The 26,318-nt window shown below is 36.3% G+C and overlaps 1 protein-coding gene across 7 annotated transcripts in view; it reads right to left on the reverse strand.

Moving 5' to 3' along the window:
* Positions 1 to 26,318, reverse strand: part of LOC139444068 (neurexin 1-like) — a 183,737-nt gene that overhangs the window by 12,739 nt on the left and 144,680 nt on the right. For all 7 annotated transcript variants that reach the window (XM_071224977.1, XM_071224978.1, XM_071224973.1 and 4 more), the window contains 4 exons: positions 25,177 to 25,355; positions 24,420 to 24,591; positions 14,251 to 14,352; positions 6,242 to 6,338 (listed from right to left, as the gene is read on the reverse strand). In XM_071224977.1, the coding sequence (XP_071081078.1) occupies positions 6,242 to 6,338; positions 14,251 to 14,352; positions 24,420 to 24,591; positions 25,177 to 25,355 (550 nt within the window). The remainder of the gene's footprint in view (positions 1 to 6,241; positions 6,339 to 14,250; positions 14,353 to 24,419; positions 24,592 to 25,176; positions 25,356 to 26,318) is intronic.

Consider the following 26,318-nt stretch of genomic DNA (forward strand, 5'->3'; position numbering starts at 1 on the left):
GTGGTTCCTTTCACTTGTATCTGTACAATAAATGAGGTAGAAGAAAGCTGAAATTCCTAGAACCAAAAAGGTTTCTGTTCAAACATTGGAATATGTACCGGGTAATACAGAAGCAATGGTGTAATTTACTACACCATTCTCACAAGTAATGTTATAATTTACTGTAATACTGAAGTTAAATAAAGGTATCAATGGCTTTTAGGCATTTGTATTTCTATCTGTCACAAGAAGAGGACAAGAGTCTCAACAAAACAGATACAATAAATTCAAGGGCCTCCAATAGTGAATCTCTGTAAAGTTATACCAAGTGTTGGGACACATCTGAGCATGTATGTAATTAAATATATGGTTCGAATTCACAGTACTGGACACATAGCTTGACATTCAAACATTATCTAATACAAACTTTAGTTGACCTTTCATAAGCAATGTGAAGGCATCAGGTTCCAGAGCCTTAAATTTGTCTTCTAACACATCGTCCGTTACGTTAAAGGTCAAATACTTAAGCCATTTTTTATCTCATTTTAACAATGTGTATTTTCTCAGCTTCAAACACAAAACCAAATAAAATCAAAGAAGCTGACACAAGCATATTTTGAAATAATCCTTTGCTCTGCCAATATAATAACAGCCAAGGGTATTAGAAACAGGATTTACAACTGCAACATCCAAGGCGATAGGATCTGTTGAGGAGCACATGTCTACTTGAAAGAAATCAATCAGATGGTACGAGAATATTGATCCCTGAAATCAATAAAGTAATCAAGACCACCAGCGATGAACAACAAAGTAGATTACAGGTCTTCAACCTTGACATTGGGCAACTAATGTGCAGCAGAGTTGAATGATGGGATGTGAGTAGGAACACAGCTCTCTGCCATGGCTGAGACATGTTGATGATCAATTTCCTTGTCTTTAATGATACACTTAAAGTACTCACGGAAATGAAAAGAAACTGTTTTTCTCAATTTAAAAATTGACACAAAGTGTTACGTAGCTGTAAATACGAAATAACAAAACAACTCGAAAAGTACTAGTCTGGATTTGCTAGTTTGATCTCAGTGAACAATACAAAATGTACCTTACAGGAGGTAATTTGTCGGCACTTTCAACATTCAAAACTAAAACTAAGTCCAAATTGACATAGCAGAAACAGACTATAGGCATTACGCACCTGTTCTCACCTGTCGTCAAGGTGTCATAGGTCACCTTGATCTACTTACACCTGGTTATGCCCTGTTTCACAATAGTCTGTTTTATTCACATTTTTACACACTTTTACGTGTAAAAAGGCATAAAAACATTTGATACGCTGTATTTGTGCCACGGCCCAATTAGTACTAATTTAGTTGTTTGAATATTTACATATTTTGTATATTAACTGCAATAATTTAAGATCTGAGGTCGAAAAGACAGGGTTTTTTTCATTTCCGTGAGTACTTTAGTTTAACAACACTCATACTGTCTTTCAGTTGAGTTTTCTTGTTCAGATTTTGTAGTGGTTGTCTCCATTGATGATTGGAAAAGTGGAGCTTTTATTATTAATCAGGTTTTGGAGAGTTTACTGGTACTAAATCAAGATCATAATGACACAGTGATATGGGTCAAATGCAGCATAACAGAATCAAGGACAAGACACTCAGACTTGCAAGATTTTGAAACCACATTTGTTCAAATAGCAATTTCATTCTATTGGTATAGTTAGATATAAAATATTTAACACATGTTTATCAATGTGATCATGAGATATGAGTCATTTTATCTGATACAGTATTGTATCCCGATACCAGGCCTAGAATACAATACATTGATTTACAACCCCTTTATCCTGATACATATGATACATTACATTAAAAGGTATTTTGGTGTAAAAGTGTGAATAACAGAAACTGTTCAACAACCAGTATATGCAGATTCTCTAGTATTTCCTAAATGACTACAAATAGCATGACATCCACAGTGCCCTCTAGCCTATATGCGTCTGCCCTACAGTATCTCATCTTGATCTCTGAAATTTAGAAACAAATGATTCAGGGTTGTGATTCACCAGCAAAGAGATTGAAAATCAACTTATAAAATAAAAGTGTGTATCGCATTGCATTGTGGCACCACGGGATCATTACACCACTAATGCTAAAAATATCTTTTTGTTTTTCCAAACAAACTACGTGTGACAAAGTATGTGTGTAAAAACTATGTGTGTAATGATACCCTTGCATCAACATATGATATGCATTTGGCTACTGGAGTGGAGAAAGTGGCCATAAAAACCCGAGACCACCATAGGGAGAGCCCATATATCATAATATTATTGACCAGTTTGAAAAAGCTTTTGATTTGATTAGTTTTCTCTGTGGTTTCCATTAATGAATCCATGCAGAGATATTTGGCAAACAGAAGACATCTTTTGAAACAGGTCCAACAAAATTACCAGACCTTAGCATCATTGCCTGATTTTACAATGTTAGAATAACGGCTGACTGAAGTTGTATTTACAGCATTTTCAAACATGTAACATTGCCTGAAAACATTGAGCTTTTATAATTCTTAAAGGCTTTAATACAAACAGACCATCGACATAGGTAAGATAACCTTGTTTCTGCTTTTAGTTCTGTATTATTTAGGTCTTGTAACTATTCAGACAGATTAACTTTGCTAATTTTATTTCTGTAAGTACATCATACGAAACAACAACAAAAACAATCGATGCATCATTGGTAATCCTTTGAACACAACATGTACGCCTTGTAAAGAAGCTACAAATCTAGTTGTCTGTGTCCGGTCTGCTCCATAGTAAATATGCATTTACACACTAACAGTTTACAATGTTAATATTACTCTAGAAAACGAGACAAATCTTTACTGAAATGGGAATAGGATCCCACCTAAATGCAATGAGCAGCTATTTGTTCATAACTTCATAATTTGACTGTACTTGGCTTCCCAGTGAAACATAGATATGATATAAAAAAATGGATACTGCAGAAAGGGTTGTTAAATAATTTTTAAAAAAATTCAAATTTCAAATTTCATATTATTTATTACAAACACTTTCAGGTAAATGGTTGACATTTAGCAAGAAAATACTATTTTGAGCAGGATGTAATTTTAAATGTTTGTCAATGAAGTATGTTTAAAGTACTCTGTAGAATAGTGTAATCTTGGCATAGATTCCCCTCCAATCTGAGATGTTATGATTGTATCCACTGATAGTCATTGACTCTCCAGCTTAAATTACCTTTGGGGGTTGATATCTCAGCTGAGCACTGTTATATAGGCCAGTAATACTGCTGACTACACCATAACACTCACTTGTTCGAACATACACAGAAGCACTTTTGAAACACTTTCATGAAACTGTCATGGATGTTCAAATTAAGACATTCTGTTGATACTAATATGATTTCCATGAGTTTCTATTTCTATAAATTCTTAACAATCTAATCTTCGTGGAATATGTTTTTCAGCATAGATCCTATTGCCATTGAAATGCTTTACAATAATTACTTTCAGATTGAGAAAAAAATTGAAACATTTCAAAGGGGTAGCATGCATTAATGAAATAGTGATGACCTAAGGACATATATTAATTAAGACACGACTGAATGTTTTAATTGGATCTTCCTTTTTTGTAAAAGGGTCTAAGAACTCTTTATCGATTAGTCTTTTTTTGGCACTGCTCGTAACAATCTCATTACCATTTTTCGCATTCCCTATTTAGATCTAAATCTGTTTGTGACCCACTCTCTTATTGGCAGGAGACATTTCATTTTCACTATTCAAGAATATTTTCAAGACTTGTTTATGCAATATGATTCAATAGATTTTAAGACTGCTACTGGTTTCTCTAGGTTATGGTTAGAGAAGTTCACTGAATATTGTCAGTTCTTTCGTTCCTAAAGTGACATTCAACACCTCAATAATTTCAAATCTTTTCTACATAAAACCCAACTTTCCAGAAGTCAAGGGCACATTCGCATACTTTTTGTTGTATGGTAAAGTTTGAAATCCTTGTTGTGACTATGAACTATATACTATGACATTTAACAAAAACAAAAGGTTCTAAATAATTCAACTGAAAATAACTGGGATATGATAGTTACAAAAACACAAGTTTTCCTAATCTCAATTCAAAAGTAAAAAAATAATAAGATACATATTTAGGATGCCAGCTATCTTCAGTGTATGGGAATGCTACTTCCTTATTACAGTATCTATAATTATTCGGTATTCACTGTCAGGGTGAGGTGAGGTTAAATGGGGTTTAACGTCGCGTCCAAGATTATTGCACTTATATAGCGACGTGCATGTACGTGTGTGTGTTTGTTGCTGCTTGTACTAGTCTGGACTGATGCCGATTTATAGTGCTAGCTCACTGAGATACCATGCCGCAGTTTAACATGAATACCCAACTCAGACACAGTATACTGACTCCGAGCCGACCAGTCCTTGTTTTAGCCCCTTAATGTCGAGCGCTAGACAGGATAACAACAAGTACCATCTTTTAATGTCTTTTGGTATGACGCGGCCGGGGATCGAACCCCGGACCTTCCGCTCTCCGGTCGGACGCTCTACCACAAGACCACGGAGACGGCTACTGTCAGGGTGATGACATACTCTCTGATAAAGCATTGCGGCAAGTGACTGTTACAATGCTATAGTTATCCAGATCAATGTGACATGAACATCAATTATTCATTGCTGCCACAACAGTAATTTATAACAAAATAGAATTCATCATTATGTCTCAATCTCATGCCATTATTTTGCAGTCAAGCTGATGTTGAATAATTTAGTTCATCTCAGAACAGGATTGGTTTGAATTCTCTTCTGAAGACATGTCCACTCATCAAAAACACACTTGTTAAACACAAAAAGATACTTAATCTTATGACCTTGTCTCAAACCTCCACCTTTACTCTCTGGAATCCTGAATAAAAAGTATTATTTTATTCATGAAACAATGCTTTATTCATCTGTTCACAACTAGTTTGCAGTAGCAGTGTATGGATAATTAAAATATAAACATCTACATTTAGGAAAAATATTAAATGAACCTAATCTACACCACAAGATCTATACACAGTGATTCATAGATAAGAATATAGGTCTCAAACATCTTATGCTTGTTGTAACAGGCGGCTAAATGCATCGGGCAGTCAGACGCTGTGACTTGGCTGTTTGGAAGTCATCATATCCCAACTGCATGGATCAATGCTCATGGTGTCAATCACTGGATTGTCGGATTCAGACGCCATTATTTATAGACTGCTTTCATATAGCTGGAATATTGCTGAGTGTGGTATTAAACAACAAACACCACCACAAGATCAAGTGGTAAAGGGTATTTTGTCAAAACCAAACTCTGATCACTGTACAATTCGAGCTTAAAGCAAAAGTGTATGTATAAATCAACCGTTCAACCAGCTTTACCAAACTACTGTGTACTGATGGAAAAACCATTGAACCAGCGCCCAAATCCAACCTTGCAGAAGACTAGTTCTGTTTAACTTGCTTCCCGTCAACACCTTGCCTTGTCTAATCATCATGAAAGTAGACATACAAATAAACCAGCCTGTCTTCATGCTAATGTTCAAAACTAGCAATGTCTGGAGATGACCAATCTTTTCTTCAAAAGAACAAACATGTACTCTGACAGACTGATCATTTATTATCGGGGTGTAACATTTTTTTCATGACCCACTCCCCCCTCTCCTCCATTTACATGTTACATGTTTTTATGACTCACCCTAACATACACACACTCTGTCTCTGTGTCAACATCAAGTTTTTATTTATATTAAACAATCTTTAAATGTAAAAAAAATAAATTTTAAAAACAGAACTGTGTCATGTTTTCATTCCCAACCCCTGAATCTCACACCCCTATAATATAAATGACCTGTCCCTAAACGAATGGCTAAGTGAACTGCCATACCCAAGGTCTCTAAAGGAACAAGCCCCTTAATATTAACAATCCTTACCACATCGAAACATTGAATTTATTTTTTTTAAATGAAAGGAGAAAATGCCCCCAAATAGCTACTTATTTGCCTACAAATTAATTAGTGTAGTCAGACTTTCCTGAGGCTGAGCAGGGCTGCTCCTGATAGGGAGACAAACAGTATGTTAATCTGTCTGCCTGCATCAGATGAGTCACCAGTCATCATGTCACTTGCTTACCCAAGTGTATTCTGTACCTGACATGTTTTGTTTTCTCTGCTGACAACAGCAGTCTCACCTTTCTTCCTCCTTAAGCCGTACATCGCCTTGTATATTTATCCTGGAATCCCCTTCCTTGGCTAGATCAAGTATCCTCATGCTGTTCAGGACAAGACCTGGGGAAGAGTAGGTATATCCTGATTAGTTTGGGAGATTTAATAATGTAGGGTGGGATTAATATACTGGACATTTACACTGAAGATAATCTAGGCATCAAATACAAATTGCCCCTGTTGACCACTTCATTTTGAAGAAATATAGCATTGTTTAAACCGGATGTTTGATAATCTAGCAATTTACTGATGTTGAACCACAGTCGGCTTCACCTGTAATGAAGAGAATGTTGTTTTATGCCGTTGTAAGCAGTATTCCCGCTGTATCACGGCAGAGTGTAAACACAGTCGGAACCGGTTATCTCAAACCTAGTTGAACCATGTTGTAACTTTAAAACATCCAGACATTAGACGCAGCGAGGAATGGACAGCCAGACAGATCAAGTACCGGTAACAGTATTTTAGGTCCATAGCAATATGATTGCATACATGCAAAATTAATACATGTGTATTCGTTGACAAATTGAAATGTATTTCGCAGGCAATGATCATAAACAATTTTGACAAATTATGTACAGTGTACATCTCACAAAAATGAGAACAGGTTATGTTTGTAATTCATATACATGTAGTCTGTTCACTTAACGAAAACAACAAAGTGTCACTCTCGCCTTAATCTTAATAATTCACTGCTTGGATGTTGTGAGTAGCTTCATGCAGCTCCTTTAATCCGACTTTTATTAACACCTTTGATGGAACCAGGAAGTGTTTTGTAGTTTTATTTGTCAATAATGATTACCTTTCACAATTAGATGAAAAGGCAAGTACAGAATTGGCTGAACCAGTTCATTCTGCACTGACCTTTAACAGAGAAGTCGTGCAAGGAAAAGGTTTTAGATATATCTAGGAGAAGTGCTGACCCTTATGAGGGGTGCTTATTTGCGCTTCTTCAAACTGTTAATGTGGGACATGCCCACCTTTTGAGATAAAGGTGCAAAATTCTAAAGTAAACTAAAAGTTGGGACCCAGTACAAGTTTTATGATAGCACTATGTATTCTTATCTCGAAATTGTGATAAGCTATCAAATTTATATATATTTTGTGAGTGTTAGATTTCAAATGATTTCTACAGACATCATATGAGTTGATCATATTCAGAGATAACTGTAGATAAGACGGAAAGGCACACTCCCAGTACAAGGGCAGATTTCACGGGTGGCACAGTAGTCTAAGGCGCTGCGATTTGCTGTGCAGAGTTGCGTCGCTTGGGCACGCCCAAAACCTATGATTGTGGGTTTGAATCCTGGTTCGCCCTGATTAAGTTTCTGGGTTTGTCAGCACCATACCCATGCTTGTGGGTTTCACTGAAGTGGTAAATGTCTGAGAACTGCATCACTTCTGACTTTCCTTCCACATTAAGCTGACACTCCGTGATATAACTGGAATACTGTTAAAAGTGGCGTTAAACCAAACTCACTCACTCACTCGCTCTGATTGAATCATACCTCATATCAAGCTTTTTCTTTTTGTCTCATCATGAAACCATGTATACATGGGAACCGAAACACCAGTTCTCTCATAAAGAGATTATTATTGTTGTTTTGTTTGTTGTTTAACGTTGCACTCAGCTGTATTCCAGCTATATGAAGGCGGTCTATAAATAATTGAGTCTGGACCAGACAATCCAGTGATTGATATCACAAGCATCAATCCATGCAATTGAAATGCGATGACATGCATCAACCAAGTCAGCAAGCCTGACCACCCAGTCCCCATTAGTCGCCTCTTAAGTATAGTTGTCTCCCACAGCAAGCATGGGTTGCTGAAGACCTTTTCTAACCTGGATCTTTATGAAAATGAAAATGAACATAAGAATATGAGCATTTGTAGAACAGCAACTGGGATGCTTAAATGTGTATATTCTGAATAGATTGATGATACCGAATAGTGTTACGGTGCTTAGAATTGTGATCCAAGGATATGGAAAGCATATTCTGATCTGTTTCCATGACAACCATTATGAGATAAAAGTAAGTAATTATCCAACTTTACTTATACATCAAATACATGGAAACTGCAATTGTCTATCCAGAACACAGTATCATATTATTAAAAAACACACCATAACAATACTAATATGTAATAGGACTACTTTCTTACTGATGAATAAGGCAACACTCTTTAATAGTTTGATTTAAAGGGCATCTGCGGTAGGAACTACCACACTCTAGTGGGCGGAGCTTATACAAGAGATCTGACAGGTCAATATGACGTCATGATAACACACACATTTCATTGGTTAATGCGTAAACAGGTGACATCATGTAAAACACTGAAACTGAATCACCGCCACCTTGTGGGCTATTTATAGTCAGGGTGGGGCTTTAAGGATCATCTGACAGCAGATACAAGACACTGACCAACCAATTAATGGACAATCTTTTTCAATTTGTCTTCCAACCCCTTACCCAGTAGGTGTGCTGCTTCGACCATAAAGTGATAGTTCATGTGGTGTTACTGCAACACTTATAGATGGTTAACCAGTGTAGCCTTATCCTTTATCTATAATGTTGTATGGACGATATGCATAAGGGTCCTTTAGCACAAACATTCAGCATGGATACAGCTTTTGGGGAGAGGAGAGATGCAATATTCTATAAAAGTCTGCCAGTATAGATCTTGTTGAAACATATCATCAAATGACTTAGTAATGGTGCTGTTCAAAACATATAATCTCAGTATACCTGATCACTTATGAAATGTCTATATGCATAAATGTTTAGTATGATCTGAATAGCATGCACACACAAACACAAACACACACACTGGAACTGCATATGAACAATCATATATCAGTGGTCATGTCCTGCAATATGTTCTGTCCTGCAGTGCCACATCAGGGTTGGAAATCAGAATTCAAAGGGCTATTCTGGATGTTTGACTCCCACACTTGTGAACATGCAATGTTGACACCCCCTGCCTTTTTTGGAAAAGATCATAGGGACCCACCTCATTTGGTTATTGAAGTATTAGTGTATAATGTCAAGGAGCTTCACTCCCACACCCACACACTCAATAAATGTTGAAAATTAATAGTTTGCCAAAAGAGAACTTCAAATCACTCAAATCCTTCTTGGTATTTATAATATGGGTGGTAATAGGGATGGTTGGCAGCGGGTTTATTGCCAATTAGTTTTCAATTGCATAAAAGGAAAATATGATATGACTGTTGGAAATGCTACATTTAATATTGACCCGTGAAGATCCGGGGTAGAATTAGTCTTCAGCAACTCATGCTTGCCGTAAAAGGCAACTTTGCTTGTCGTAAAAGAAGACAAACAGGATCAGGTGGTCAGGCTCGCTGACTTGGTTGATACATGTCATCGATCCTTATTGCGTGGATCCATGCTCATGATATCAATCACTGGATTGTCGGGTCCAGACTCGATTATTTACAGACCGCCATCATACAGCTGGAATATTGTCGAGTGCGGCATTGAACAACAAACAAACAAACAAACAAAAACATTTAATATGGATTTTGTTTATGCAATTTAAAGGCCACTCACAAAATACACTATTTTTACTAGGAAGTTAAATAAATAAAGAATTTATTCCAACCTCAAATGATTCACATTTCACTGACGTCTGGTACTTTCATCCCATGTATCATTGATCATATGACTACAGTAGATAAACCTCATTTTGAATTTCACCTGACCTTTAATGTTTCCATGTTCTAAAATGACTATTATTTTTCCAATTTGCACACAAACATAAATCAATAACGTTGTTCAATTTTTGCAATTTACTTCAACTGATATCTGCCTTGCACAATGTCATCAATATTTTATTGATATCTCTGTATACTTGTGTGACGACTTCATGCCATTGAAGTCCATGGTAGTGTGAAAAGATAATGTGCAATAGTTTGGACATCTGTTGTGGGAAATAACACAAATGAAATGAGTTTGTATTATTTCATCGATGCAGTGTTTGTTACCTGTGAATGCCAGTTATTTTCTGACATAGAAAAAGCCAGGGTGTCTATTACCTTCCATGTGATAGTTCATGTTCTAGTTGCAGACTGAACAAAAGTTGCTATTCTAAACAATCAATCACTGCAATATATGTGTTTTTGGAAGAGGCAACAGAGAACTGTTTAAGCCTGCCTCTATCTTAATTTTTTTTTAAATATTTCATATAATTTCACTTTATATATATGATGTGTTTATTTTGTACTTATACCAACAACAAAAAAGAAGAATGTTAAAGTATTTGTTTTGAGGTGTTACTGTCTTGACAGTATAAACAACACACATCTTAATCAGTTTTAGCCTTATATCATGAAAAATGAAATACAAAATATTCAGAAATACAAATCAATTGTATTTCAACTTACTTGTAGGAAATCTCTTATTCACAAATTATAGACAACAAAATATTGCCTAATACTTCAGAGTAACAACAAGTGCTAGTTTCAGACATTGCCACTTTTCACATCTTAAAATGTGAGCAACAATGTATTGTTTTTTTGAAAATAACCCATTGTCATAAATATTGTAAACTATTCTTATATGAGAAAATGACAATTCCCTTGTGTTGTTTAGTATTGTTTGTCAAACAATGATAAATGAATCCAATATCTTTGGGTATGCTGGACTCCACTTACAAAACTTGGATGTATGAAATATTTATATTATCAAGAAGAAGGCAGAGATCATCTGTTACTCCAAACGTTGAACTTCACATATGATAAGCAAACACACACAGAAAAGTTCTAAACAGAACTTAGAGTTCTAACTTGCATGCTTACTGTGATGGATGGGTGAAGCTTGCATCAACAGCTCAGCAGGATCGAGCTAGTTGCTTAACTCAAAGTTGATGGTTAATTACCCATCAGCAATATTTCAGAGAGATTACAAGACACACCTAAAAGTGTCATTTGAAGCTTGAAACATAATTGTAAACCACTGATGGGTGGTTTTGTGTTACAAAATAATTTATCCACTGACTGGTAAGCAGTAGAAAGGCCTACAGGTCCGTCCATGTGACAATATTATTAAGGTCTCTGACCTTCCTTCAAACTGACTGTTAATATATTCTATTATTTTCATGACAAAGAAAGATTCTAATACAGTATTTGCAAAAAAACAGTTAGTTACATATCAGGGACTTTTGAATGGCATATCTGGCAGCAAGATTTGTAAAATAAAATGCATTATTTTTACAGATGAAAGCATAATGGTGTTGGGCATTACTAAACAGTATTTATAATTCAGCCATATATTTGTTTGTTGTTTAACACCACACTCAGCAACATTCCAGCTATGATGGCAGTCTGTAAATAATCAAATCTGGATCAAACAATCCAGTGATTGATATGCGCACTGATCTTTGCAATTGGGATATGATGACATCAACCAGGTCACGGAGTCTGCCTACCCGATCCCGTTAGTCGCCTCTTGCGACAAGCATGGGTTGCTGAAGACCTATTCTAACCCAGATGTTAATGGGTTAATTCGGCCAAATAACCATTACATATAAAGAAAAAGAGAATGCATATGACACTTCTCAATATGAACCAGATTCAAATCTCTGTCATCCAGTATACTTGGAAAGGATCAATACATTTTCCATTCAACTTTCTTGATTTGACCTTCTTGTCGGCGCTGAAGGACACTTGCGTTCGGTAATTTCTATCAGCTGAATTGGGTAACTTTGAACAAAGAATCACAAGTAGGTCAATGAGAGTTTGTGAATGAACTCTACCGGTAATTGATGTGACCAATACTGGTTTAATATGATGATAGGTGGCCCATTTTCTGTACTGAAAATTTGTTGGTATTGTTTGTACTAAGTTTTGAGCCCACCATTACACAAAATGTGAAATGAAAAACAGATTGGGTGTATGTCTTCAGTTCATTATTCTTTTCTTTGCATTTGACCTAAAACTGCCCACCCCACACACCCCCAAAATACCCCCCAAAAACCAGAGGTTTCCTTTGAGAGCAATGTTCACAGCAATAGCAGTTACATTGTAATATTAAACAATATAATGTCAAACAACAGCTTGGGATGTACACATTCAAATAATGCTCAGTGTATCATGATACTCGGCCATGATAAGAGCAATGATTTATCTGGAGTTTCAAACAAAGCGCCCTTTGCAGGCAAATTGGGATTTCACAAAAGTTTATATTAAAAATTATTTAGTATTTTAACATTGCATTCAATACAAAATTCATCTTCCTCTTTATTGGTACTGTTATCATGGACATACAAGTCAACTGCACAATGCCACATAATTAGGGATTTCTTGTATTCCAGTTTTGGAGTTTCCTGACAATTCCTGCAGACTTCGGATGAATATCGTAATACATGTATACCGAAACTAAATCGGAGGGGAAAACAATGTCATTCAAGATTTTAACTAGTCTATGGACTGGTGGACTAGATGCCATGAGATCATCACTTTGTGCACATACAATTCTCTACCGAAAGGGTTTTGTCGCTTCATTTTTTAAATCAACCTATCGTAGGTATTGCATCAATAATTCAGGTGTTATCAGTCTAAGAATAGACTTAACTACTACCAATCTCCTGACAACTGGTTCATATTTCCCATATCAATAACATATTTTGTGATGAATCTTCTATGTGCTGGTAATACATATCTTCCTAAGTTTTAATAGACCCTATGAATGATATAGCAGGTGCCAATTTCACAACCTTCATCCATTCTCATGGCTCATTCTCATATCTTCATACAACCGCCTCCGTGGTCTAGTGGTAGAGCGTCCGCCCGGAGAGCGGAAGGTCCGGGGTTCGATCCCCGACCGTGTCATACCAAAAGACGTTTAAAAGATGGTACTTGTTGAAACCCTGTCTGGCGCTCGGCATTAAGGGGCTAAAACAAGGACTGGTCAGCTCGGAGTCAGTATACTGTGTCTGAGTGGGGTATTCATGTTTAACTGCGGCATGGTATCTCAGTGAACTAGCACTATAAATCGGCATCAGTGCGGACTAGTACAGGCAACCACACAAACACACACATACATGTATATGATTATATAAGTACAATAATCTTGGACGCGACGTTAAACCCCATTTCACCTCATATTTTCATACAAGATTGTATGATAAGAGGGACAACTTCAACTTTCCAATAGTCAACTTTCCCTTCATGTTGAGCAATATTCCAGCAGCTCCAGCCTTTGGTGTTTACATTTCACAACTTTTGAGATACATGCTCTTTCTACCAAGATTTCAAAGAGTGTCATACGACACAAGCTCAACTTTCAAGGCCTCAGTAAAGCTTTCAAAGAAATTTACGCATCAGTGACAAAAATGATATCCGATGCAATTCCCTATTTTGACTTGAACCATATGTTCCCATATTTTTTTCGGGTGAACAATTGACTTGCCTTTGCATGTATTTGTGATGAGTGCCACTGGTGGGGAAGGACACGATCACCTTTTTGCAAACACCTGGTATCATTACTATTATATAGTGATTCATGATTTAGTTGGAATTGCACAATCGACTCGGCTTTATGCAGAGATTTATATTGGATATGGAAAGGCTTTTGTCGCTTTATTTGCACAAAAAGACATCGCCAATATTTATCAGTAAGTAAATATCAAAGAAATAATGAAAAGGGGCCATGCAATAATATGCAAATTATCAATATATATTTTATTTGGGTAAAGTTTCTTTAAGTTTCCATGGAGATTGTACAATGTTGACTTCATGTAACTTATCCAGTTGGTACTGCAGAATTTCTGTATCTTGAAAACATTGGTAGTACCTAATCAAGAGTTATGTTTCCTTCAGATAACTGAGCTCTCTCTGTAAAAGGACAGCACATTTATATCATTGTGTAAACTGAATATCTAGAATAGTGCTAACTGTGGTGTTAAAAAACACTCACTCACTCTCACCTCAGTATATAATCATTCTGTCACATCTTACCTGATATTGTTCCTTCGAAGGGTTTGATGAGGTTCCCATCTTTGTCTCGTTTTCCACCTATCAAAACCTCTGCCTGGTCATTGAACACTTCCAGCTGAGCGCCTGATTAGTCAAAAAAGAACAGAATGATGAAATCCCTTTCTTTATAAACATCTGTGCATAAACTAGATAACATAAACATATCAGCAAAATCTGAATACAGCAAAGATATTGGAAACGTTTGATACATAATTGGTACTCTTAATGTATGACACAAATCATGAACACTAAGTTTACAAATATTTCATTTTCTAGAAAAAATTGAAAAAAGATAAGTGTACTTGTTTAAAAAAATCAATTTGACAAAATTTAAAAAGTAATGTAATGTAGTGATAAATGATTATTGCTTTTCTGTATGCGATAAGATACACCTCGGGTAGTCTGGGAAAGACCATCTCCTCAATACCCTATGCTTGTCAAACAGCTGACTAAAGCAGGGATAAGGTGGTCAGAATGTAACCTGGCTAATTGTGTGTCATTGTACCCTGACAGTTCCTATCCTTGTGGGAAGAGCTTGTGCTATCAACCACTTGTTTACCTAGTACAGATTTTGTTATGTAAAATTGCTATGGTTGATTGCTGACTCTGACATAAAATAACATTCACTCATATGATAAGGGCAATATATATCCTACACTTTCTATAATGCAGCAGGCAGTGCATTTATCTTTACAAACCTTTTAAATTAATCTAACTAAATTAACATGACAGTAAATGTTGATTGTGTCAACAGTTTGAGTAAGCTATGAATTAGGGAACTTAAAAAAAGATAATAATCATTCTTGACATCATAATTAGTGTTGACAAAATGATGCACTGACAGTGCTTGTGATAGATGTGTGTGTTGTGTTTCACTGTGATACACTGTAACTAAATCATCCAACACCATTGTTTAACCATTGTTTAACCATTGTTTCACCATTGTTCTCCACTGATCTATGATGTATTCAGATCTCCCTGGTCAGGCAATGTGCACAACAAGGCCATAGGAATAATCAGCAAACCAGAAATAGAACACATTTAATGTATTTGAGAATGACAGTGTTAAGTTTCGAGAGAAAAAATTAAACAAATACCACGCAAACATGAAAACTTGTAAGATTACTCCAAAGCAGCCTGATGTGGGTTTATTGATTTTTAAGCCAAGTAATCCTGCTTGCGACTGACTGACTGACTGACATATTAACTCCATCTTCAGTAAGCAACAAACACTAATCTAGTAAGCCTGTATGTAATAAATTCCATATAAGGGCAAACTAACAGACATGCTTATACAGGCTTACAAAATGTCATCATTTGTTGCCAGAGTTGTTTTTATAAAAAAAAGCTGAACTGACCTAGTTCAGTTTTATCTAGCAAAGATCTATTGAAATTAGAAACTGTCCTGGCTGCCTTGAAAAATAAACATAAACTCAGTTATCTGATCATGAACAGTTTTGTACTTTCAGAACTAATGCAGTCGATTCCATATTTGAAGAAATGCTAGATTTGACCCAAAGTTGTAAACATCTATGACCTTCATCACTAATGGCCTTCTCTAACATTAATCCGACACACTGTGTATTCTATTCAAAAGTCTAGTCACTCACTGTCAGGAATTCTAGATATTAAAATGATATACTAGTATATATGTAAACACGCAAGAGACTCGCTTTTATGATTTTATGAGATAAAGTAGAAATTGGCATTCAGAGTATCATCAGATATATGAGGATTACGACCCCACGTCCATTCAAGGGAATATCAATTACCAGGAGGTTAGAATATCAACTATTTTATCATTTCAATATCAAAACCGTTTTAAATATCTAAAACAGCAATGCGACTGAATACAAAAAAGACTGCAAGATAATTCAAGTAAGATTTCATTGAATTAGACATCCAAAGAGGTGGAATTTGAAAAACGCAAAAGCCATTTGAAGCCAAATCCTATATTCCAGTGTAAATATTCCTCGAATATGATCCTTCAGAAAGAGGATTCCAGGATATGCCAGTGTCTCTGATTCCATAACTAGGGATAAATATTTGCCAAGCCTAGGCATATGAGATTTCCAAACATCAAAGTGGCAGCACTGTATTTGAGGAAACTCTATGACTGATTCAGAGTAAGGAGATGTAGTGCTGTATGCCTTCACACCATCGCAGATCAATAATTGGTCAAAGGTCAATAAACCCAATAATCGGGTGCATCATTCAATCACGGTTTGCTCTTTAACTTTTGCAAAGCCAGCAATTTTCCATCAAAATCAATACTCGGAGAATATTTGAATCAATTAAGATGTATCGGTCCCCGTGCCCAAGTGATCAGACCATGCATCAGTGCCCGAGTTTGCTGAAAAACATTGTCATGGAAACCAGAACATTAGTCATGTGGTCTGTGCAGTGTTAGTGGTTACCGTGGCAACCTGTGACAGACAGCTGTCAATTACCTGGGTCGATGACTTCATCCAAAAGCCAGGAAAAGACTGTAGGAAGGCAAAGAGGGTGAAAATAGAAACTTCCCTAGGACTAGTTAACCCTCAGCTTTCCCAGGAGTAGAATAAATGCACAATATTCATTTGAGCAATTTAGAAACATGTGACATCAAGGTGTTTGCTAATTGATATTGATTTTTCTCCAAAGTGGACTTCAAAAGTAGAATTGGCGCCATTAGAAAAAGTCATGCTGATTTTGGCATCTGCAACTGATTTTATTAGATTCCATTTTGAAGAAAAAAAATGCATCAAATTACAATAAGTTGTATTTGTTTCCAAATTCTCCTTATGGTATACATATTTTTTTATGGTGGGAGGCCCAAGAAACATATCACATGTGATATTTCCGCAAAGATATTCTGTGAAGTCCACATACATTATTACCGTTCTGTTTGGAATCCAATCGTTAATCAGCCTTTGAAAGATGTGCCAAATCTGCTCATACAGAGCTGTTTCTGACTCTTGATTTGAAGATGACACACAAACACCATGAGGAGGAGCCAGGGAGACTTTGGTAAACTGGACACTTGTCTTCTGTGAAGTAACCTCCTGACTGCATTCCACTAATTTAGAGCACACATACTTCTTGTTTCTGCCAGAATATCTTTCAAAAGCGTCTGTCATTTACTTGAATATTTTCACGCTACTTTAAATTTAAACACAAATGTTACCAATAAAGTAGGACATGCTAACCCCTTTCATAAACACCTGTTGTCATCACTGATTTTCAGTGATCCATTCATATAACTTTTATCACTATTTTGCCTTTTATGACTTCTGGAATCGGCACGGTTGAGACTGATTATTCTCTGGCACTGACGTTTTGAATTCAAGAAAAACATTGTGATACAAAATAAATGTGTTTTACTTTCGAAGCCTCTATGATATCCAACAAAACAAAATATAATTTTGCCAACAGGCTTATAAGCCATAGAGAACACCTACTGATGTTATCCAAACCAAAATAAGAAACATTTCACAGAATTTATAACCACACTGTATTAAATATAGGGCCAAAGGTCTAGGATGCAAAAGGAGACTTGCAGAGAAAATATGCTTGTTAACACATTGCTCTACTGCATCTCCACCCCCAATACAAGCACATGACTCCATCAGTATTTTTACAGAATTTGTGTCCTGGCATTCTAATTATTTTGAATTGGCTTGACAGTGACATGAGTTTGCATATCACTGATGTCTTGAGATATCAAAAGTTCTGTTTTGTAAGAGCGATATGAAAATAAGTTCCCCTAAGGCATTTATGCATTGAATTTGAACTATCAAGAATGTGCCCTAAATGAGTTGAATTCAGAACATGATCCTCTTGGTTTCTTCTCCTTGGCAGCGGTGTCTTGAAGTGTCCAGTTTAACAAGGTCTCCCTGTTTCCATTGCCCACTCTAACCTCCAAGTAAGCTGAGGAGTAACTTTGACAGGCTCAGTAAAATGTCAACAGGGGTAGAACTCAACTTCCAAGTCTGTGAGACAAACTAGTACATGTACTTGTAAAGAAACACCATTTCTACATTAGACACTTGATGACACAAATAGAGGGTTGCTTCGGGTCACCACAACAAAGTGCCCAAGTAGAGTAATTATTTTATGTTGATTATTATGCTAATTGATCATGGACACAGTACTATGGTCCCGTGATCTTTAAATTCACATTAATATTTCTCTAGTGGTCAATAATATGAAAAAGAAACTTTCATTTGTAGGCATTGAGTATCATGTGCAAATAGCAATTAACTTGTGACTGGTTCATGTATAGTGTCAGTCCCTTCAGTTATATCATTAGCACCATAGTGTCACTGTCCCTGTGGGTGACACGTAAGTCCTATCATAATCCATGTAACTATCATCAACCAGTGTTTTAAGTCAACTCATTGCTGAATATTTCTTAATATCGGCTAGTATTAAGCACAATCACCTGCAGGTAAAGTGATGACGTAAATCCTGCTGGAGTATCGAGCAGGAAGCAGGGGCAATGTAAGTCCCCATGATCCCAAGCGAGGTGGCCTCGCTTTGGTTACTGATGGCCCATAGCTCATGTTTTAAAACTGTAAAATGATATTGTTATGCCCAAATATGCTTGATAAAATTTGTTTTTAAATATAACTTTGCATTCATGGCTTACTTGTGAATATATCAATTTGGTCTTGTCGCTATATGACTGAAATAATGCTGTTGCGACGTTAAAGTTAAACTCACTCACTCAACGTAGTGTCACACGTATAGTCACAAGGGGCCTAATGAGCTCTTCTGATGTTAAGGGGTGAGTTTTATAAATGTGGGAAATAGAGACAAGATCTCTCTCTACAAAGAGTTCATGTCATACATGTCAGGCTTGTCTTCTGTTTTGCATTGCAAATGAAACAATTAACTTCATCCTTGGTTGAAATGAGGGATAATGAAATTTAAATGATGAGATGTACGGAAGTGAATTTAAATATTGGGTGACTGGGAAGTCCATTTAAGCTTGCGAAAGTCCAGGGCCCAGCTCCACAAAGCGATGTTAGGGCTACAATGATCGTAAGTCTAAGTCAAAGCATGGGATATCCTTAGCAACAAGATCGCTTTGTGGAACGCGGACCTGGGGAGATTCTTTTCAGAACAGCTAGAAAGGGATCTTATTCCCAAGTCACACAATGGTTAGAATGTGAAAATTGTCTCCATCAAGCAGACTTGTGCCAAGTAGTACCCCTATTTAGAAGAAACCTTCAAAACCATATTGTATTTCTTGTTTTCAGTCTCATTTTCAAGTAGCTGTATGAACTAAAAGACAAACATTTGTCATCCACAGTAAAGTCTGTTGGGGAATGGGTGGGCTGGTTAGATTGTTCTTAGGACTGTATCATATTTTGTTGCTACCCCTCCCTCACCCCACCCCTCCACACACACACACACCCACACACCCACCACCAATTTTATGGAAGGTCTTTTTTATATCCCACCCACGCCCAAATACATGTAACATATGACCCACCCCTTCCCCTAAAACAAACAGCCACAGGTACCATGCATAATAATGATACGATGACTAGAATCAAAGTGTTCCGATTTATATGAAAGAATTTTTAACTATATAAATTTTGTATTCATATAAAAAAGAACTGTGCCATTTTTTCATGTCCCCTCCCCCACTCCTCCCCACATACACCCCTATAGGTGTGATAAATTTTGGCGACCTCCTTCTTTTACTGTGTCTTATTTTCAAGACGCCTATCCCCCAATTTTCACCGGAACAACATCACCTATAATATATGACAAGTACCGTATTCTTGTCAGGAAATGTTGATACAGAAGAGACTTGGTACATAGCAAGTAAGGTACAGCTAAACATTTCAAATTTTCATGATGCAAAAATGTTCCTAACCAAATATATCAGACATGAAAATGCCATGACCACTAAGAAAAATACATATCAAATACAGATACCATATTTGTTGAAACAAAAAGCAGAATTTTTTCTTGTTTTAAAAGAGTCATTAAGGATTTGAAAGTGGGAGCTGAGTTTTTCCAACCAGTACATGTTACAGCCAAATTGACATATGTCACAACAAACTAATCATTTGTTGTTCTCGAGTTTTGCCAGAAAACTAGAGTGAGAGGTCATTAGCTTTTTCACCATCTGTTTGTAGCTTCCAAAACATGTAAATGACACTTTCATGCACACAGTTTTACATCTGAATTTATTATTTTGTGACATCAATTTCCTTGCCCTTATTGTTCAAATTTTGTTTTGTTTCTGGTTAAAGAAAGGTTATCTTTCCAACATTTCAGTTTCCAGTTTGTATACATCATAAATATTTAAAAAATTAGTTCAGGTTTAACCATTATTTACTATTTCCAGACCAACTGGAAAATACAAAATGATGAAAGATTTTCTAAGGTCAAAAGCAGTTTTTTAAACCATGACCATAAAACAAGAACAAATTAACATGTCTGATCATAAATTCGACCATGACATTGATAAATGCTTCATTCTGATTGGTTAAAAAGAGGTTTCATGTGAGATCATAAAGTGATTGATGTCACAATTACAGTAGTCATAATGAAGAAAGACCATACATCGCATTGAATGTCAACAACATGGGTATTCACCTTAATAAGCACACTGGGCACAGGGTAATGGACAAAGTGGGGCGCTTATTAAAACCATAAATAATGAGTTAAATTTATTTTCAGAGATACAGCGGCAGTGAAAACAATCAATTCAAACATCAATAAAAGCATTTATGATATAAGTTACTAGCAACTTAAATGACCCTGTGAATCTGTTTTCTGTAAAAATAATCTGTAATATAAACAAGACAATATGGACTGTCACATATATTTTTGGTCTTACTAGGGGGTGCGTACAAAGATTTTTCACAAATTGGTCTGGAAGTCGTTGGGGGATGCTAATCGGTGCAGGGAACTTAATATACAGCAAATATGGTAATCATAACTCTGTGTCAGTTTTGAATCCTCTTAAATCATTTGAATACAAGTAAAGTTGTACAAACCCAGCAATAAAACGATCAAATTGCAGTTTCATGCAACTATACAGAAAAGCTGTGTTCGCCAATACACAGAAGTATTAAGAAAACATTCAGACAAGTAGCATAACATCATGAGAAGGAAGGAAAATCTCACTGCAATGTGTAATTAGGCCCAAAGAAGATGAACATGTTAAAATCAATGCAGGAATAGAAACAGTATCAAAAATTCATGCTGTCAAAACAAACCCTCCATGTAGAATTTGTTGTTAGAAACAACAGAATTCCGTCTGCTGCAGCCTTATTTGGGAATTGCGTTATTATAAATGATTGAAGTTTGTCTAGAATTTTAAATTAGAACAACATAATACTTTAATACTGCCAAGAGGCTTAGTGACTTATTTCCTATGGGATATTCTCACTACACCTCAATTTCAATAAATTTCCTTGGAAGCAGCACCAGCAACAACACAGCTCATACTAACAATAGTCATCTTTATGTGTCAGCAGTGTGTTTGATGTCACATTCAGCGATTTCAGCCATACGATGGAAGCCTGTAAATAATCAAGTCTGGAGCAGACAATCTAGGGATGGGCGGGATGAGCAATGTTCCAATCAATCAACCAAGTACCCAATGCTGACCTCCTGATCCCTTTAGGCATCTTTTATGACAAGCATAGCTTCCTTACAGCATGGGGACCTACTCTATGTAATGTTATTATATATTTCAATCATTACTTCTAACACAATTTTTTTAATTGTCCAGACATACATTTCATATATTAGTTGTAGCTATTAAGCTGATAATAAAAAAGATATTCATAAAGCATGGTAATTAAAACAAAATATAAAGTCAGCAAACATTCCAATTGAAAAGGTGAGATTAAATTAACATGGGAAAACAGTTCATCTTTAGCTATCTCATGATAATAATTACACTGGCAACTGCAGTTGTAATTATAGACAAACAGGAAGTCATCCTGGGCCCCGTTCCACAAAGCCATCTTAGCGCTAAGGTGATCGTAAGTCCCGTTCTTTAACAGTGGCTTACGATAGTCGTAACGCTAAGATCGCTTTGTGGAACGGTGCCCTGGTCAATACCATACAACATTCCCTGACTACTACGTTAGATTACCAAAACCAGGATAATAAATCCCTACTTACAAATTTAACAAATTACAAATCTAATACATGATTAAGAGATAATGCATAATTTCAACTGTTCTAGGTTTATCAACTGTCAAGTTTTTCGGGGTTTTTTTACGCATGATTTAGTCTGGTCTGTGAATAAAACCACTAAAAGCTATATGATGGCGGTTTGTAAATAATCGAGTCTGGACCAGACAATCCAGTGATTGACATCAGAGTACTGATATATGCAATTGGGATAAAATGACATGCATCAACTAAGTCAGCGAGCCTGACCACCAGTTGCCGTTAATAACATGACTATTTTGCAGCAGACCAATTCCAACCCGCCGCTAAAAGTAATGAAATTATTTTGATATCGTAATTGTTGACATTTAGCACACCATGACATCAATGTCACAACATCCATATGGCTTAATGTCAGAACCCACATCTAAATACTTTTAGAAAAGCTGTAGCCATAATATCTGTAAAGGAAATTAACTATAAATGAGTCACTCGGATTTAATGCCAGTTAAAACAGTATTTCAGTTATATCATGGCATGTCAGCTTAATGTGGGAGGAAAGTTTGAAGTGATGCAGGTATAAGAATAGTTTGCCACAATAGTGAAACCCAGTCTACTGCTGATAAACCTAGAATTAATCAGGACAAATTGAACCAACTGTCATTGGATTCTGACAAGCCCAAGGGACACAACTCTGCACAAGGAATTGTGCCTCAGATGGCTAGCCCCCTTTACCATGCCCTGCAACCAAACCTCCCTATATACCTACAAAAGTGGCAACATCCCCTATGCATACAGAGAGCTACTTGCGTATCAAACTGTGTAAATTTGGTGGTTCCTACATATAGCGAACATCTTGATATGTTTACTGATTTTTTTATGCCGTTAGTTTTATCCTGTATAAAATTTCAGCTTCACTGTATGAATGTACAAAGTAAAACAATTTACTACTGACAGATCATTATTATGATGGCGGGACAATAGTGTTGGCTTGTCATTCTGAAGACGCAAGTTTTATTCCCCACAAAGTCTGAAGCCCATTTCAGGTGTTCCCCTGCTGTGATGTGGCTGGAATATTGCTAAGAGCAGTATAAATCCTGAACTCCCTCACTTATTCTGAAATATATATCAGCACCACAAGTCATACTTAACAGCCTTCACCATACAAGCGATGCACAGTATAATCCAATATTTTTCAACAAACTGAAATCAATACTTTTAAGAAGAATTTAGGTCATGTTTGGACCAGAGAGGTCTATTCACATCCAGTGAAACTGTTAGTGTTTAAAGAGTTGTCTCCCATTCCATAACTTCCTAACAGAACACGACAAAGATTATCCTGATTTTGGTTTACAATACAATATTTGTCTAGTAAACTTCGTTATTTCATTGAAATAACCACACCATCTAAATATTCATATATTTTTTTACCAACAATTATTCAAAAAGCTGCATTGCCTTTGAGGGAAAACCTCAACTTTTTTGCAAACATTTTACTTTTCAATTATGGAAACAACATCTTCATAGATTGTATGGTTATTGTCATGAAATAACTTTACAGTTGATACAAGGCTTATAAAAAAACAACAACTCCCGGCCAGCAAAGTAATCACAAAGTCAAAGAAAAATTGTATTAGATGTTTGTTATTTCATACATACATATTGAATAACATATAAAACAAACACTAGAAGAATAAAACCCATTACATCCACATAACCTCAGCATGATAAGTTTCCTGACAGGTAAATTATAGCATTTATAGCACATTTACAAGTTTACCATGACACTGCATTGTGTTAGTATCCTCTCTAACTCTTCATTCTCATGCAAGTGAGACTGTACAATATAGCATGTCAATATCACTGTCTACAGGAATCAGTTGATGTCAATAGGTAAAGCACTTCTCTGTCAACATGCATCCATGCTCCACCGAGACCTTTCACAGATGTCAACATTGTCACTATATACTTAGAGATTTCAATCATGCAGTTAATGTTACTATCGCTAGGGGCACACCTACCTCGGGGGTTCTTCGTCTGCATCATGGCGTTGTCAACTTGGATGGTTGAGTTGGCGCCATTTCTTGTAAACCTGACTATGTGGTATTTCCCGTCGTTCACACGCTCAAACAGTTCTCCAATTGGATGGTCTGATGTCCCCATGTTGTACACCACAAACACGTTTCCATTTACCTGGAAAATGGACCATATGTTAAGAAAAAACAATTAAGTTCTCAGGGGCAGTGATGGGGCAGTCTCTTTTTTTCTCATGTTCCTAATACGAGAGTATATTGATAAGTTCTGAGCCTCACATAGAATGAATTACAAAATAGTTCATATTCCTCCAGTATGTCCCTTTCCCAAAGGCCACAGACCCCTGCTTATTTTACTGACTCAGGTTTTTTTTGTGACATACCTCTATAACATCATTCCATGTCCACAAAACAAGATTTCACTATTATGCAAATCATTCTGATGGGTCCCGATCTTATCAAGCAATCCTAATATCTAACAAATAAAGTCAAGCACCTGAAATATGGCTCTTGGAATCATATCTATGAAACTTATCCCATATTCTATCATTTACTAGATAGGAAACTAATACCATATTCAATCTATTAGCACCCCACTCCTCCAAAACAAAAATCTGTTAACGGCAGTGAGACTAAACACTGTTTCATATTTAATATCATTGTAGCAGTCACACAGATTGGGAGATATTTGCACTTGATATTACTGAGATGCATACAGTATTCCTTGATCAAAGGGATTCCTTACCAGTTCCAATTCGAGGTAATCATCATAGTTCCCACTGTTTATTCTGGCAAGTACAGCATCCTTGGACCGTGTTGTGAAGCCCAGGGCTAAGTTGTCCCGGATTGCATTAGGATGTTTTCCTTGAGGGTGGGACAAGATCACCATGCCACCATTAGGTCCAAACTCATAGGTGGTGCTCTCTGCAAACACACAGACATCATAAGATGACCTACACACTGATTAGCATAACTGTATAAACAGCCCAAATTGTCCTGTATCTTTTTCAGAATTTTCATGTTGGTCTGCGTCGGCGCCAGGCTCTCACTTTGCTGTGTTTTTGCGATTTTTCCATCTTTTCACAAAACTTCTGCATTACCTCATTCTTTCCACTACCCATGCAGAAATGGCCAATTCATTTTTGGAACTAGGTTTTGTATAGATGTTGGCAACATATTTATACTTTTGGATATTTACGATTTTACTACTTTTGTGTTTCTTTTTTTTGCAGAAAAATATATTACTCATAACACCTATTGGGCAGTTTGAACATCACAGATTTTTCAACAAGATTTATCTCAAGAACCAACAAATAAAACAAGAAAACAGCGTAATCACTATCCCCTGCAATGGGGAACATTAGAATTTTGGTTGTTCATATAGTAGTGAATATAAACTATGAAACAAGAGTCCTGTAAAGCCTTAAGAAGAGATGGGCACTAGGGTAGCTTCACATAATCAAATAAATTTATTAAATGTGAAATAAATACACACAAAAGACCCCTTCTCTGGAAAAGATAATTTATGGCACCAATTCTTGAACTCAGTCTTGTATATCTTAGATAAACTAACTTCAGTAGTTTCTGAGAAAATCTGTCCCCATTGCAGACACTATGCACTGTTTAAAATAACATGGATGAGGGGCCATAACTGTATATGCTCAAAATCTAAAAACAAGTAGCAAGGGAACTTTCATTCAAGTAACTTCAGTAGTTTCTGGGGCCATAACTCTGTAAAGAAACAAACTTAAGGCACCTATTTTTGGACTCATTAAAGATAACACCAGTAATATCAGTGTGTACAATTTCATTTCTCTAACTTAAATAGAAGAAGCAGACAGACGGAAAGGCGGAAGGACAGATGGACGACCTCAGTTCCTATATCCC

This window comes from Haliotis cracherodii, unplaced genomic scaffold (assembly GCF_022045235.1).
Source record: "Haliotis cracherodii isolate W230 unplaced genomic scaffold, xgHalCrac1.p SCAF_5, whole genome shotgun sequence".
In the NCBI taxonomy this organism is placed as follows: Eukaryota; Metazoa; Mollusca; class Gastropoda; order Lepetellida; family Haliotidae; genus Haliotis; species Haliotis cracherodii.